The sequence below is a fragment of the Haliotis asinina genome, chromosome 16 (assembly GCF_037392515.1).
Source record: "Haliotis asinina isolate JCU_RB_2024 chromosome 16, JCU_Hal_asi_v2, whole genome shotgun sequence".
Classification (NCBI taxonomy): domain Eukaryota; kingdom Metazoa; phylum Mollusca; class Gastropoda; order Lepetellida; family Haliotidae; genus Haliotis; species Haliotis asinina.
The window spans coordinates 14456479-14473465 of record NC_090295.1 but is presented as its reverse complement, the minus strand read 5'-3'; the positions used below and the strand labels follow the sequence as shown (position 1 = coordinate 14473465).

The 16987-nt window shown below is 39.5% G+C and overlaps 2 protein-coding genes across 2 annotated transcripts; both read left to right on the top strand.

Annotated features, from left to right (window-relative positions):
* Positions 1–539: 539 nt before the first annotated feature.
* On the top strand, positions 540–5701 carry LOC137268668 (BTB/POZ domain-containing protein 6-like). The gene is made up of 3 exons (XM_067803257.1): positions 540–809; positions 3035–3287; positions 4152–5701. The coding sequence occupies exons 1-3, from the start codon at positions 776–778 to the stop codon at positions 4768–4770; spliced, it is 906 nt and encodes a 301-aa protein (XP_067659358.1). The 5' UTR covers positions 540–775; the 3' UTR covers positions 4771–5701.
* Positions 5702–11008: 5307 nt separating this feature from the next.
* LOC137267640 (BTB/POZ domain-containing protein 6-like) lies at positions 11009–13493 on the top strand. The gene is made up of 3 exons (XM_067802118.1): positions 11009–11014; positions 11673–11959; positions 12824–13493. Exons 1-3 carry the CDS (start codon positions 11009–11011, stop codon positions 13491–13493), a joined length of 963 nt encoding a protein of 320 aa, XP_067658219.1.
* Positions 13494–16987: the final 3494 nt, after the last annotated feature.

Below are 16987 nucleotides of genomic sequence, written 5' to 3'. Positions count from 1 at the left end.
TCGCTGACTTGGTTGACACGTCATCGGTTCCCAACTGTGCAAATCGATGCGCATGTGGGTGATCACTGGATTGTCTGGTCCAGCCGCCATATAGCTGGAATATTGCTGAGAGTGGCGTAAAACTAAACTCACCCACTCTCGTAGGATTGAATTATTTTGAAGCACAGTCCTTTGAATTCGTGTCCGTCATTTGTCATATTCTCTTCCACCTGTTGTAATGACCTGATTGCGCGTTGGAATTGGGAACCCAGTCTCTACTGAATCGTCGTATAAACTTAGATACGTCTTTTCTTATTGTGAACAGTGTTGTACCCCGATGTTAGGGGATTTCCACGATGTAAGACAAAAACGTAATTTGTATCTTAAATACCATTTAAAGTTTTGATTTTGCTAACCCTGAGTGATAAAGATATATTCACCTATTTCACACAAAAATACCATGTGTTTCCTACAAAAAATAGCGTTAATAACATCACATCGGCGAAACTGTAGCCGCTTGCCACATCCGGGTATTTAGAATGTATTTTCCACGATGAGCCATACTTTTACCTCCGCACAGCGTGACACTGTTTTGATCACGTGGCTTCTTGTTTTATGCATAACCATCAACAGCAAACGACTGATCTTGTTGAATTCAGCTCGCCTTCTTACAAACCTAGCAACAAGTGCAACACACGCAGATAAAATGTCACATGACTCCTGCACGTGACCCTGACACGAAAATACCGGAGTTTGCTTTCACTTTCGATTTGGGTGCAACTGCGTTGTTGGCAAGATGTATCACCAGCACGACTTTTTTAGACGGGAAGGTAATGCTATTCTTTCCTTTCACAAATTTAACTTTGCTTACCGAGGGTTCGTTCTGCAAAGTAGCCACAACATGTCTCCCACTGACATTCGCAATATTGGTTCAAGCAAGAAGTGCGAACTGATGTGGCTTTGCCTTGGGTGCGCCGGATCAAACTACCTGGTCATTAAAAAATATCCTATCGCAAACGTTAATGTATGATTTCACTTCACTGTGCGGTCTCGGTCTAGACTTCCTCGCAGAAAATTTCACAGACACGTGAGTACGTACTCTGTGCTGTAAACACCGAATCCTCTTCGTGTTTCAACAAGGTTGGTATGTTACATATTTAAATTTTTCACCACATTTGCGTCGAAATACATTTTCCTGAAAATATTTTGCGGCTAAGGTAATTATGACAAAGGGAGAATTATAAAGAAGTTGTCGTGGGACAAGGGTTAAACATATTCCCATCCATTTATTGGTATTGATCTGACCTTTGTCCATAATATACGGTCAACTACTTTCATGTTGACATCTTGCCTTCAGTCGAATCAATCAAGCATCTTAATGGATCAGTTTGTGAATTAAAAGCAAAAAGTTTGCTAATTAAAGCAATGGAACATGGAAATGATCCGATTATACATATAGCCATATTGGTGGAGACTTTGTTGAGTGCTAAACTCGTTTACTCGCTGTGGCGACAGCCACCACATTTTGCGTAGCACATTTATAAAAGCATCCTCGTATACATGGTCTGTGAGTTATTCGCCACACTGAGCAATATTCCAACAAAGTAAAGGTGCAACAAACGGGAATTTGCTTCATATTCTCCCCATGTCACCAATCAAACCCGCTCATCGATTTACTTTCACATGGTCATCGACTCCAATTATCAAACATGGCTACCATGGAGTGACCTACCTTGGAAACTGCGCAACTGTTGACATGACAATTCTTGTGCTAAAATTGGACTTTCTGCATAAACATGTATTGCTAAATAAACTCTCATAATTCAAATCTATCCTCGAACTTTCAATATTCGCATCATGTCAGTCTACAATCCAACAAGAAATGCCGGTCGTGTTTCCTGCATTACATTCATTTTGACTACCCTTGAGAAACAATCGTTAGAAACATTACGACCCACTCGTGACCAACGCGTTTTTTCCGGGACAAGCCGAATGACGAGGTTACCGAAACGGGCGAGTGGTGACGAATGACGACCCCTACCTCGTACATCTTGAAGAGGACTTCTCCCATCAAAGAGCTTTCTCCATTCTTGTGTCATCTTCAGTGGAAGTCAACAGGACGTACATAAACAGACTACAGCATTGATAGGGGAATGTTAATTGTGTTTCCCAGATGCATATCGTGCCTTGACTAATTTTGGTGATTACGGCGTGAACAATTACTCCTAGGTCAAGTGTAGAGATAGTGTCAAAATTAGGTGATGTTGCATTTGGCCTTATCATCCACCACAGAGGTTCGAATCTCTGTTTGGACAATAATTTTCAAAAATATAAATCTAGATTTTTGCAATCGTATAATGTTTGTAGGTGCTATAATTTACATATATTTCAAATTTGAACGAAATCGGTGAAGAAATGGATTTTTAACACTCACTACATAAAATACACAAGGGGTGACACTCGTGATTCTGGAAGCCTGATCGAAAACTGCACAGCCCGACTTCTTTAACGTGCGGTTTAATCAAACCTTACGTTTTTCACCCCAGAAATGTGTTGAACCTGTAGGTCAGTCTTTCACCTCCCTGCCCATAGTATTCAATTTGTCTACCTGCTTGTCACATTTGAACGCTGATCCTCGCAATTGCACTACCCTCATTCTTTGTACAAACGTCTGGCCTTCTAGGTCAAGTGTAGAGATAAAGTCGAAATCAGATGATATCCCGCACCCGTTCTTAACACCCACGCTCCATACTTTAACCAGGGGCGATAGGGTAGCCAAGTGGGTAACGTGTTCACTCGTCGCGCCTAAGACCTGGGATCGATTCCTCACATGTGTACATTGTGTGAAGCCAATTTTGGTGTCCCCTGCCGTAATGTTATTGGAATAGTACTAAAAGCGGCGTAAAACGAAACTCACTCGAAGCGAATTATGAAGATAAAGTTCAGCATACCTGCACACTTCTGCTGATTTTAATTCATTACCTCCTAGTTTTCTAAGGCCTTTATATTAATACATATAAGAATAAACATCTTCTGAGTATTTTCAACTCCACAGTTCCTGCAACTTCGGCTCCCGTTGACAACCCCGAAGACACCGTCATTGGAAGTAACAGACGGATGTTTGATCAACAGCTTGCGTGTGACGTCAAGTTCAAGGTCGGGCAGTCGAGGTCTCCCGTAGGTGCCCACAAGTATGTGCTGGGTGCCAGGAGTGACGTCTTTTTCACCATGTTCAACGGGTCGATTCCACAAAGTAATGACGTCGATGTTCCTGATATAGAGATTGAACCTTTCAAGATATTCTTACGGTATGGCCGTTATCATTTCTTTGTCGCTTACATTTTCAGAGGAGACTGGTATATTTTTCTGAAAGGGAGCATAGAACAATTTTGAAAAAATCATAATGAAGAAAGTATGTTAAACGCCAACTAGCGTTTGAATCCATGCCTTACTTGTTCTCGCTTTGGGAATACACGAAATCAGAAACTCTGACCATTTTTGAAAATAGTATGTGACACATCACGGGCGGATCTAGAGAAGGATCAGGAGCCGACAGCATTTTCATCAACAATAACTGAAAACCCTGAACATCCGGATTCAGACTTTTCAGAAGACTTGGAACTTGACGTGGATGTTGGTTTTTCTGCAGATGAAAACTAGTCAGTGATTAGGGTTGAATTACACTCTTTACCTAAGTTTGTTAGTAGTCACATTTTCGTATACTGGGAATTACTTAGGGCGTGCAAGACGTATTGCCAGCCACTTCTTTCTTGAAAGCCCGAAAGATTGCAAAGTTCTATTTTTAGATAGTACTGAGGACATGCCCAATCTTTTTATCCATGATCATATGTAAACCCGGTGTTTTTATATTGGTAGTTACGCACCTGCCTACACATTCTGATCAGGATTCACAACCTGTTATGGTTTAGGGCCTAGATTTCCTAAGCTCTCATAACGCTTAGATGGTCGTAAGTTCAAGTTAATGTAGAGTACTTACAACTTTTTAAGAACTAAGAGAGCTTCGAAAATCTAGGCTGTGGGTCTTTAGGGCCACCAGCTTTTCAGGGTTGAGGGCAAACACTACCTGAGGAGCACTTCTCCTTAGTAATTGGACTTAACACACACACTTCTGAAAAACCCTGGATCCGACACCCTTCTTTTGTTTGTTTCAGCTACCTGTACTGCGATGAAGTCCTCATTAATTCGGACAACGTGCTGTCTGTCCTTTACTGTTCCAAGAAGTACAACGTCCAGTCTCTGTTGACCAAGTGCTTGGACCTCGTCAAGAATATGATGTCTGTCGACAACGTGTGTTCCTTGTTCGAACAAGCTCATTTCTTTGACGAGCCACAGTTGTATCAGAGTTGTCTCTCATTCATTCACCAACATGGGACGGATGTGTTGCGAACAATTGGATTCATTCAGCTCTCGCGCACATGTGTTCTTGACGTCATTTCCTCCGACTCTTTGGCTTGTGAGGAACGCTACGTCGTCGAGGCAATGCTTCGCTGGGCAAAGGCGGAATGTAAACGTCAAAACGAGCCTGTACACGATTCGAATTTGAGGAAAATTCTTGGTGAACTGCTCTTCCAAATTCGGTTCAGTCTGCTTGACATCTCGTATTATTCCTCAAAGGTTTCTACTCGAAAGATACTGACAGATGCTGAAAAGGTGACACTTTTCCAGGCTATATCAGGCACAGCAGAAGGTACAATGAAGTTTAATGGTAAACAGCGAATGGCCCATCGTCCGCATTCAAGGGGGCTCATAGGCAGATTGCCACGGCATTAAACAGCCAAAAAAGCCGAGTACAATCCATACATGGAATATTCACTTAAATGACGTTACTCTCCATTCATAGTCTTCATCTCCACCACATTGTACATTTACATGTCAATGAACCAGGATGACTTTCATAAATTATTGTATACAGTTATATATCCTATAACTGGTCACAACCCAGAGCTCCAGTTAAGCTGCGTATTTGCGTAAAATACGCTATAGAAAAGGTGAAATACTCAAGAAAAGTAAATGCCAGAGAATGCAAAAATACGAAATACTGACGTTTACGCTATATCAAGATAACAATGCATCAAAATCATGTTGTGTGATCGTATCAATTCAAACCTATAAACGTTTATCCATCTCTAAATATTCGCGATAAAAGAGCTTGATTATTTCTAACGCAAATGAAATGAGTAACAGATATAGAATATCAATCGTGGTATGTTAACCTCCTCACATATTGGCCCATCTATAAAATAATAGGGACCAACTCAAATAACTGTTTTCTGTCTAAACAAATCTATTATGGTGAGAAAGTATGGCAGAAAGCTTCTACACGCTCAAAGGAAGATATCTAGTTTTTACGCTTTACAACCAGAAAACTACTTCATCAGTGGACTGGTGGATGAATTAATAGGCAAGTACTGTGATTCACAATCAGAATCAATTAGCGATGATATTTTAAATGAACTTGTATCATTACCTATTCGCGACATGGAAGTGAAACAACACGATGGGAACAAGTCTTTTGAAAATTAAAAATGAATGTAATAGTTAAGTCATGGCTGTTATATCATCTAATATCCATATTGGTATCGCCAAAATGGATGCTGTTATATATTATTTCTTACAACACAAGTGGATAAAGCTGCACTAGATTAGCCATTATTTAGCATTATTGGGAGGATTTTGTCTTATATAATAAATGAATGAGAAATGTGGCACGTGTTATATTTGTTTGAAATGAATTCTCAAACTTTAAAATACATCTAAGAGTATAGATACCCACTTGAAAATAGAAATATCCACTTAGGTTCATATGTATGTGTATCATACCCACGTGGACAAAAGCTTATCTGGAGCTCTGATCCCCATAGCTATGTCTGCCACCACATCAATGCAATGATGTTGTTTCTTTATCTATCCATTGATGTTCTTTATCTGTCCACTGATGTTCTTTAACTATCCATTGATGTTCTATGTCTATCCCTTAATGTTCTTTATCAATCCACTGGTATCTAATCATATACAACTTCTCATTTATATGCAAACTACCACCAGGTCACACAAATTGAATTCCCATCGACATGAAATGTAACCAACGAATAGATAAATGCACACGCTGCAACGAAACAGACACACCAGAACACATGCTACTGCACTGCACACGCTAACGACAACACAGAATGGTACTCCAGAGATCGCCGAACACGAACACCCAACATTACAAACTCTCCTAAGCAGACTAAAATAACTGTCAAAACCTTAGGTATATTTCATATCTAAACTAGCCTCCTTAAGCTATAGGCAAAGGAATATACTTGGAAGGTAAATTTAGGCTTCACATGTAGGTGCTACCTCAGTATAGTATGTGCTTTATCAGAAGTATAACAGTGCAATATACACATTCATGACTATTATAAAACTCAAGATACACAGACAATATATGATCTCGATTTATACCTTGTTAATGTGCAACAAAAATAGAATTGTACATCTTACAGTGCTAAATGTACAAGAATAATACATGTGAAATGTGTTTCACATCTGAGTCAATGTCTATGTCGGTACATGTTTACCAAAACATAAACATTGATAATTTACACATTAATTGTCGGCTTGTCAGCTTAGACATGTAAATTGCAGTTCATCTTTAAGAAAATAAAATGAGTTTATGGAATTGTACCTCTTACAGTGCTAAATCTACAAGAATACTACATGTGAAATGTGCTTCATATCTAAGTCAGTACCTGCGTCGGTACATGTTTGCCAAACACAAACAATGATAATTTGCACATTAATAGTCAGCTTGTCAGCTTAGAGATGTAAATTGCAAATGTTATATTCAGAACTAGTGACGTCTTTAAGGAAATAAAATGTGTCCGTAGAATTGTACCTCTTACAGTGCTAAATTTACAAGAATATTACATATGACATGTGTTGCATATCTAGGTCAATGTCTGTGTCGGTACACGTTTGCCAAGAACATTATAATCGTTTCAATGATAGTGTTTATATTAGGGATTTATTAACAACATTGCAGTCGAAGTAAAATTAGGCTTATTATTATTCTTTGTACATTGCCGTACAGTATATATATGTTCCTTTCTCCTTACTTGTTTGTGGAAAATGTATTGTTCAAACTTATTGGTAGCAAATTCCCCGATCCAGTTTCGCCTGTAGGCAAGTCACAAACTAGCCCAGGTTGATCTTGCTTACTCTTGCACAGTGAGGTAGCCTTGCAGTTTTAGCGGTATTGGGCCACATAGAAGATCCGGGTTCGGTTCCCCACGTTGACAAAATACTTGAAGGCCATTGCTGGTGTCTCCTGATATTGCTGGAACATTGCTGCAGGCGGCGTCACGCTTCAACAGTCACTCACTCACTCACTCACGCATATTGTCTGAGTTTTCACATCACCAGGACGTTTTATCCCAGATGAACTGACCCAACATTTACTCTATGTCGAGGGTAATGTTAGTGTGATGTCATTTAGTTTTATCAAATTACATTTGAAAAGAGAAGACGCAAAAGCAGATAGCACCTCCAAGGAAGAAAACTGTAGACAAAACTTAACAATTCTTTCTCTTTTACGTAAAAGTTTACCTGGTATGTATGCACATAATTTTTTTATCTAATTCATAGGATATGACAACTTGCAAATATCACAAACATTCTTGAGAATAAACACTGATGATGACTGAAAGCCCGACTTGATTAGCAGCAGTCAGGTTTGTGTGTCTTTACAGTGCTGGATGATATTTCTACCACAGTGATATTAGCCCAGTATAGTACATGTCCTGCTTAAAATATAATACCCACGTGTTGTTCAGTCTTTGTGTGCACCAACGTGTGATTATTTCTGGGCATAGAAAAGGGTGATTGCATTAAATGGGGCGTATTTGGGAAAATATAACTCTAAACTTAAAAATGAGTAACATTAACAAGTGTCCTAATACAGCTATGTCCCATCATACTCGTGCATTTGCATGCATGTCTTGTTTGCCAGATTTGATAAGACATAACACTAAACTTAAAAATGAGTAACATCTACAAGTGTTCCTATACAGCTATATATATGTCCCGTCATAACACGTGCACTTACGTGCATGTCTTGTATGTTTGTTGTTTAACTCCCCAATATTCCAGATATATGGCGGTTGTGAGCATATAATAGAGTTTGGACCAGACAGTCCAGTGATCAATAGCGGTAGCACCGATCTACACAATATTGGGATACGATGACGTGTGTCAACCAAGTCAACGAGCCTGACCACCCGATCCCTTTAGCCACTGAATACCCATGCTAACCTGGATTTTCATGGGCATGAGAAATGTTTGCAATAATGATAATAATAATCTATGCAACAAAAGATGCAGCATTGTGCTCTCGTAGGAGACCCGTGAAGGTCCCGGGGTAGAATAGGCCTTCAGCAACCCATGCTTGCCATAAAAGGCGACTATGCTTGTCGTAAGAGGCGACTAACGGGATCGGGTGGTCAGGCTCGCTGACTTGGTTGACAGGTGTCATCGGTTCCCAACTGCGCAGATCGATGCACATGTTGTTGATCACTGGATTGTCTGGTCCAGCCGCCATATAGCTGGAATATTGCTGAGAGTGGCGTAAAACTAAACTCACCCACTCTCGTAGGATTGAACTATTTTGAAGCACAGTCCTTCGAATTCGTGCCCGGCATATGTCATATTCTCTTCCACCTGTTGTAATGACCTGATTGCGCGTTGGGATTGGGAACCCAGTCTCTACTGAATTGTCGTATAAACTTAGATACGTCCTTTCTTATTGTGAACAGTGTTGTACCACGGTGTTAGGGGTTTTCCACGATGTAAGACAAAAACGTAATTTGTATCTTAAATATCATTTAAAGTTTTGATTTTGCTAACCTTGAGTGATAAAGATATATTCACCTATTTCACACAAAATACCATGTGTTTCCTACAAAAATAGCGTTGATAACATCATTGAGGCGAATCTGTAGCCGCTTGCCACATCCGGGTATTTTGTATGTGTTGAGCCATACTTTTACCTCCGCACAGCGTGAGAGTGTTTTGATCATGCGGCTTCTTGTTTTATACATAACCATCAACAGCAAACGACTGATCTTGTTGAATTCAGCTCGCCTTTTCCCAAACCTAATAACAAGTGCAACACACCCAGATAAAATGTCCCATGACTCCTGCACGTGACCCCGACACGACATTACCGGAGTTTGCTTTCACTTTCGATTTGGGTGCAACTGCGTTGTTGGCAAGATGTATCACCAGCACGACTTTATTATACGGGAAGGCAATGCTATTCTTTACTCTCACAAATTTTACTTTGCTTACCGAGAGTTCGTTCTGCAAAGTAGCCACAACATCTCTCCCACTGACATTTGCAATATTGGTTCGAGCAAAAAGGGCGAACTGATGTGACTTTGCCTTGGGTGGTCATTAAAAAGTAGCCTATCGCAAAAGTTAATGTATGATTTCACTTCACTCTGCGGTCTCGGTCTAGACTTTCTCGCAGAAAATTTCACAGAGTCACGTGAGTACATACTCTGTGCTGTAAACACTGAAATAGCCGAAAATCCTCTTCTTGTTTCAACAAGGTTGGTATGTTACATATGTAAATTTTTCACCACATTTGCGTCGAAATATATTTTCCTGAAAATAGTTTGCGGCTAATATAAGTATGACAAAGGGAGACTTATAAAGAAGTTGTCGTGGGACAAGGGTTAAATGTATTCCCATCCATTTATTGGTATTGATCTGACTTTTGTCCATAATATACGGTCAACTACTTTCATGTTGACATCTTGCCTTCAGTCGAATCAATCAAGCATCTTAATGGATCAGTTTGTGAATTAAAAGCAAAAAGTTTGCTAATTAAAGCAATGGAACATGGAAATGATACGATTATACATATAGCCATATTGGTGGAGACTTTGTTGAGTGCTAAACTCGTTTACTCGCTGTGGCGACAGCCACCACATTTTGCGTAGCACATTTATAAAAGCATGCTCGTATACATGGTCTGTGAGTTATTCGCCACACTGAGCAATATTCCAACAAAGTAAAGGTGCAACAAACGAGAATTTGCTTCATATTCTCCCCATGTCACCAATCAAATCCTCTCTTCGGCATGACAGTCGTCAATTTACTTTCACATGGTCATCGACTCCAATTATCAAACATGGCTACCATGGAGTGACCTACCTTGGAAACTGCGCAACTGTTGACATGACAATTCTTGTGCTAAAATTGGACTTTCTGCATAAACATGTATTGCTAAATAAACTCTCATAATTCAAATCTATCCTCGAACTTGTTACTCATCGATTTACTTTCATATGGTCATCGACTCCAATTATCAAACATGGCTACCATGGAGTGACCTACCTTGGAAACTGCGCAACTGTTGACATGACAATTCTTGTGCTAAAATTGGACTTTCTGCATAAACATGTATTGCTAAATAAACTCTCATAATTCAAATCTATCCTCGAACTTTCAATATTCGCATCATGTCAGTCTACAATCCAACAAGAAATGCCGGTTGTGTTTCCTGCATTACATTCATTTTGACTACCCTTGAGAAACAATCGTTAGAAACATTACGACCCACTCGTGACCAACGCGTTTTTTCCGGGACAAGCCGAATGACGAGGTTACCGAAACGGGCGAGTGGTGACGAATGACGACCCCTACCTCGTACATCTTGAAGAGGACTTCTCCCATCAAAGAGCTTTCTCCATTCTTGTGTCATCTTCAGTGGAAGTCAACAGGACGTACATAAACAGACTACAGCATTGATAGGGGAATGTTAATTGTGTTTCCCAGATGCATATCGTGCCTTGACTAATTTTGGTGATTACGGCGTGAACAATTACTCCTAGGTCAAGTGTAGAGATAGTGTCAAAATTAGGTGATGTTGCATTTGGCCTTATCATCCACCACAGAGGTTCGAATCTCTGTTTGGACAATAATTTTCAAAAATATAAATCTAGACTTTTGCAATCGTATAATGTTTGTAGGTGCTATAATTTACATATATTTCAAATTTGAACGAAATCGGTGAAGAAATGGATTTTTAACACTCACTACATAAAATACACAAGGGGTGACACTCGTGATTCTGGAAGCCTGATCGAAAACTGCACAGCCCGACTTCTTTAACGTGCGGTTTAATCAAACCTTACGTTTTTCACCCCAGAAATGTGTTGAACCTGTAGGTCAGTCTTTCACCTCCCTGCCCATAGTATTCAATTTGTCTACCTGCTTGTCACATTTGAACGCTGATCCTCGCAATTGCACTACCCTCATTCTTTGTACAAACGTCTGGCCTTCTAGGTCAAGTGTAGAGATAAAGTCGAAATCAGATGATATCCCGCACCCGTTCTTAACACCCACGCTCCATACTTTAACCAGGGGCGATAGGGTAGCCAAGTGGGTAACGTGTTCACTCGTCGCGCCTAAGACCTGGGATCGATTCCTCACATGTGTACATTGTGTGAAGCCAATTTTGGTGTCCCCTGCCGTAATGTTATTGGAATAGTACTAAAAGCGGCGTAAAACGAAACTCACTCGAAGCGAATTATGAAGATAAAGTTCAGCATACCTGCACACTTCTGCTGATTTTAATTCATTACCTCCTAGTTTTCTAAGGCCTTTATATTAATACATATAAGAATAAACATCTTCTGAGTTTTTTCAACTCCACAATTTCTGCAACTTCGGCTCCCGTTGACAACCCCGAAGACACCGTCATTGGAAGTAACAGACGGATGTTTGATCAACAGCTTGCGTGTGACGTCAAGTTCAAGGTCGGGCAGTCGAGGTCTCCCGTAGGTGCCCACAAGTATGTGCTGGGTGCCAGGAGTGACGTCTTTTTCACCATGTTCAACGGGTCGATTCCACAAAGTAATGACGTCGATGTTCCTGATATAGAGATTGAACCTTTCAAGATATTCTTACGGTATGGCCGTTATCATTTCTTTGTCGCTTACATTTTCAGAGGAGACTGGTATATTTTTCTGAAAGGGAGCATAGAACAATTTTGAAAAAATCATAATGAAGAAAGTATGTTAAACGCCAACTAGCGTTTGAATCCATGCCTTACTTGTTCTCGCTTTGGGAATACACGAAATCAGAAACTCTGACCATTTTTGAAAATAGTATGTGACACATCACGGGCGGATCTAGAGAAGGATCAGGAGCCGACAGCATTTTCATCAACAATAACTGAAAACCCTGAACATCCGGATTCAGACTTTTCAGAAGACTTGGAACTTGACGTGGATGTTGGTTTTTCTGCAGATGAAAACTAGTCAGTGATTAGGGTTGAATTACACTCTTTACCTAAGTTTGTTAGTAGTCACATTTTCGTATACTGGGAATTACTTAGGGCGTGCAAGACGTATTGCCAGCCACTTCTTTCTTGAAAGCCCGAAAGATTGCAAAGTTCTATTTTTAGATAGTACTGAGGACATGCCCAATCTTTTTATCCATGATCATATGTAAACCCGGTGTTTTTATATTGGTAGTTACGCACCTGCCTACACATTCTGATCAGGATTCACAACCTGTTATGGTTTAGGGCCTAGATTTCCTAAGCTCTCATAACGATTAGATGGTCGTAAGTTCAAGTTAATGTAGAGTACTTACAACTTTTTAAGAACTAAGAGAGCTTCGAAAATCTAGGCTGTGGGTCTTTAGGGCCACCAGCTTTTCAGGGTTGAGGGCAAACACTACCTGAGGAGCACTTCTCCTTAGTAATTGGACTTAACACACACACTTCTGAAAAACCCTGGATCCGACACCCTTCTTTTGTTTGTTTCAGCTACCTGTACTGCGATGAAGTCCTCATTAATTCGGACAACGTGCTCTCTGTCCTTTACTGTTCCAAGAAGTACAACGTCCAGTCTCTGTTGACCAAGTGCTTGGACCTCGTCAAGAATATGATGTCTGTCGACAACGTGTGTTCCTTGTTCGAACAAGCTCATTTCTTTGATGAGCCACAGTTGTATCAGAGTTGTCTCTCATTCATTCACCAACATGGGATGGATGTGTTGCGAACAACTGGATTCATTCAGCTCTCGCGCACATGTGTTCTTGACGTCATTTCCTCCGACTCTTTGGCTTGTGAGGAACGCTACGTCATCGAGGCAATGCTTCGCTGGGCAAAGGCGGAATGTAAACGTCAAAACGAGCCTGTACACGATTCGAATTTGAGGAAAATTCTTGGTGAACTGCTCTTCCAAATTCGGTTCAGTCTGCTTGACATCTCGTATTATTCCTCAAAGGTTTCTACTCGAAAGATACTGACAGATGCTGAAAAGGTGACACTTTTCCAGGCTATATCAGGCACAGCAGAAGGTACAATGAAGTTTAATGGTAAACAGCGAATGGCCCATCGTCCGCATTCAAGGGGGCTCATAGGCAGATTGCCACGGCATGAAACAGCCAAAAAAGCCGAGTACAATCCATACATGGAATATTCACTTAAATGACGTTACTCTCCATTCATAGTCTTCATCTCCACCACATTGTACATTTACATGTCAATGAACCAGGATGACTTTCATAAATTATTGTATACAGTTATATATCCTATAACTGGTCACAACCCAGAGCTCCAGTTAAGCTGCGTATTTGCGTAAAATACGCTATAGAAAAGGTGAAATACTCAAGAAAAGTAAATGCCAGAGAATGCAAAAATACGAAATACTGACGTTTACGCTATATCAAGATAACAATGCATCAAAATCATGTTGTGTGATCGTATCAATTCAAACCTATAAACGTTTATCCATCTCTAAATATTCGCGATAAAAGAGCTTGATTATTTCTAACGCAAATGAAATGAGTAACAGATATAGAATATCAATCGTGGTATGTTAACCTCCTCACATATTGGCCCATCTATAAAATAATAGGGACCAACTCAAATAACTGTTTTCTGTCTAAACAAATCTATTATGGTGAGAAAGTATGGCAGAAAGCTTCTACACGCTCAAAGGAAGATATCTAGTTTTTACGCTTTACAACCAGAAAACTACTTCATCAGTGGACTGGTGGATGAATTAATAGGCAAGTACTGTGATTCACAATCAGAATCAATTAGCGATGATATTTTAAATGAACTTGTATCATTACCTATTCGCGACATGGAAGTGAAACAACACGATGGGAACAAGTCTTTTGAAAATTAAAAATGAATGTAATAGTTAAGTCATGGATGTTATATCATCTAATATCCATATTGGTATCGCCAAAATGGATGCTGTTATATATTATTTCTTACAACACAAGTGGATAAAGCTGCACTAGATTAGCCATTATTTAGCATTATTGGGAGGATTTTGTCTTATATAATAAATGAATGAGAAATGTGGCACGTGTTATATTTGTTTGAAATGAATCCTCAAACTTTAAAATACATCTAAGAGTATAGATACCCACTTGAAAATAGAAATATCCACTTAGGTTCATATGTATGTGTATCATACCCACGTGGACAAAAGCTTATCTGGAGCTCTGATCCCCATAGCTATGTCTGCCACCACATCAATGCAATGATGTTGTTTCTTTATCTATCCATTGATGTTCTTTATCTGTCCACTGATGTTCTTTAACTATCCATTGATGCTCTATGTCTATCCCTTAATGTTCTTTATCAATCCACTGGTATCTAATCATATACAACTTCTCATTTATATGCAAACTACCACCAGGTCACACAAATTGAATTCCCATCGACATGAAATGTAACCAACGAATAGATAAATGCACACGCTGCAACGAAACAGACACACCAGAACACATGCTACTGCACTGCACACGCTAACGACAACACAGAATGGTACTCCAGAGATCGCCGAACACGAACACCCAACATTACAAACTCTCCTAAGCAGACTAAAATAACTGTCAAAACCTTAGGTATATTTCATATCTAAACTAGCCTCCTTAAGCTATAGGCAAAGGAATATACTTGGAAGGTAAATTTAGGCTTCACATGTAGGTGCTACCTCAGTATAGTATGTGCTTTATCAGAAGTATAACAGTGCAATATACACATTCATGACTATTATAAAACTCAAGATACACAGACAATATATGATCTCGATTTATACCTTGTTAATGTGCAACAAAAATAGAATTGTACATCTTACAGTGCTAAATGTACAAGAATAATACATGTGAAATGTGTTTCACATCTGAGTCAGTGTCTATGTCGGTACATGTTTACCAAAACATAAACATTGATAATTTACACATTAATTGTCGGCTTGTCAGCTTAGACATGTAAATTGCAGTTCATCTTTAAGAAAATAAAATGAGTTTATGGAATTGTACCTCTTACAGTGCTAAATCTACAAGAATACTACATGTGAAATGTGCTTCATATCTAGGTCAGTACCTGCGTCGGTACATGTTTGCCAAACACAAACAATGATAATTTGCACATTAATAGTCAGCTTGTCAGCTTAGAGATGTAAACTGCAAATGTTATATTCAGAACTAGTGACGTCTTTAAGGAAATAAAATGTGTCCGTAGAATTGTACCTCTTACAGTGCTAAATTTACAAGAATATTACATATGACATGTGTTGCATATCTAGGTCAATGTCTGTGTCGGTACACGTTTGCCAAGAACATTATAATCGTTTCAATGATAGTGTTTATATTAGGGATTTATTAACAACATTGCAGTCGAAGTAAAATTAGGCTTATTATTATTCTTTGTACATTGCCGTACAGTATATATATGTTCCTTTCTCCTTACTTGTTTGTGGAAAATGTATTGTTCAAACTTATTGGTAGCAAATTCCCCGATCCAGTTTCGCCTGTAGGCAAGTCACAAACTGGCCCAAGTTGATCTTGCTTACTCTTGCACAGTGAGGTAGCCTTGCAGTTTTAGCGGTATTGGGCCACATAGAAGATCCGGGTTCGGTTCCCCACGTTGACAAAATACTTGAAGGCCATTGCTGGTGTCTCCTGATATTGCTGGAACATTGCTGCAGGCGGCGTCACGCTTCAACAGTCACTCACTCACTCACTCACGCATATTGTCTGAGTTTTCACATCACCAGGACGTTTTATCCCAGATGAACTGACCCAACATTTACTCTATGTCGAGGGTAATGTTAGTGTGATGTCATTTAGTTTTATCAAATTACATTTGAAAAGAGAAGACGCAAAAGCAGATAGCACCTCCAAGGAAGAAAACTGTAGACAAAACTTAACAATTCTTTCTCTTTTACGTAAAAGTTTACCTGGTATGTATGCACATAATTTTTTTATCTAATTCATAGGATATGACAACTTGCAAATATCACAAACATTCTTGAGAATAAACACTGATGATGACTGAAAGCCCGACTTGATTAGCAGCAGTCAGGTTTGTGTGTCTTTACAGTGCTGGATGATATTTCTACCACAGTGATATTAGCCCAGTATAGTACATGTCCTGCTTAAAATATAATACCCACGTGTTGTTCAGTCTTTGTGTGCACCAACGTGTGATTATTTCTGGGCATAGAAAAGGGTGATTGCATTAAATGGGGCGTATTTGGGAAAATATAACTCTAAACTTAAAAATGAGTAACATTAACAAGTGTCCTAATACAGCTATGTCCCATCATACTCGTGCATTTGCATGCATGTCTTGTTTGCCAGATTTGATAAGACATAACACTAAACTTAAAAATGAGTAACATCTACAAGTGTTCCTATACAGCTATATATATGTCCCGTCATAACACGTGCACTTACGTGCATGTCTTGTATGTTTGTTGTTTAACTCCCCAATATTCCAGATATATGGCGGTTGTGAGCATATAATAGAGTTTGGACCAGACAGTCCAGTGATCAATAGCGGTAGCACCGATCTACACAATATTGGGATACGATGACGTGTGTCAACCAAGTCAACGAGCCTGACCACCCGATCCCTTTAGCCACTGAATACCCATGCTAACCTGGATTTTCATGGGCATGA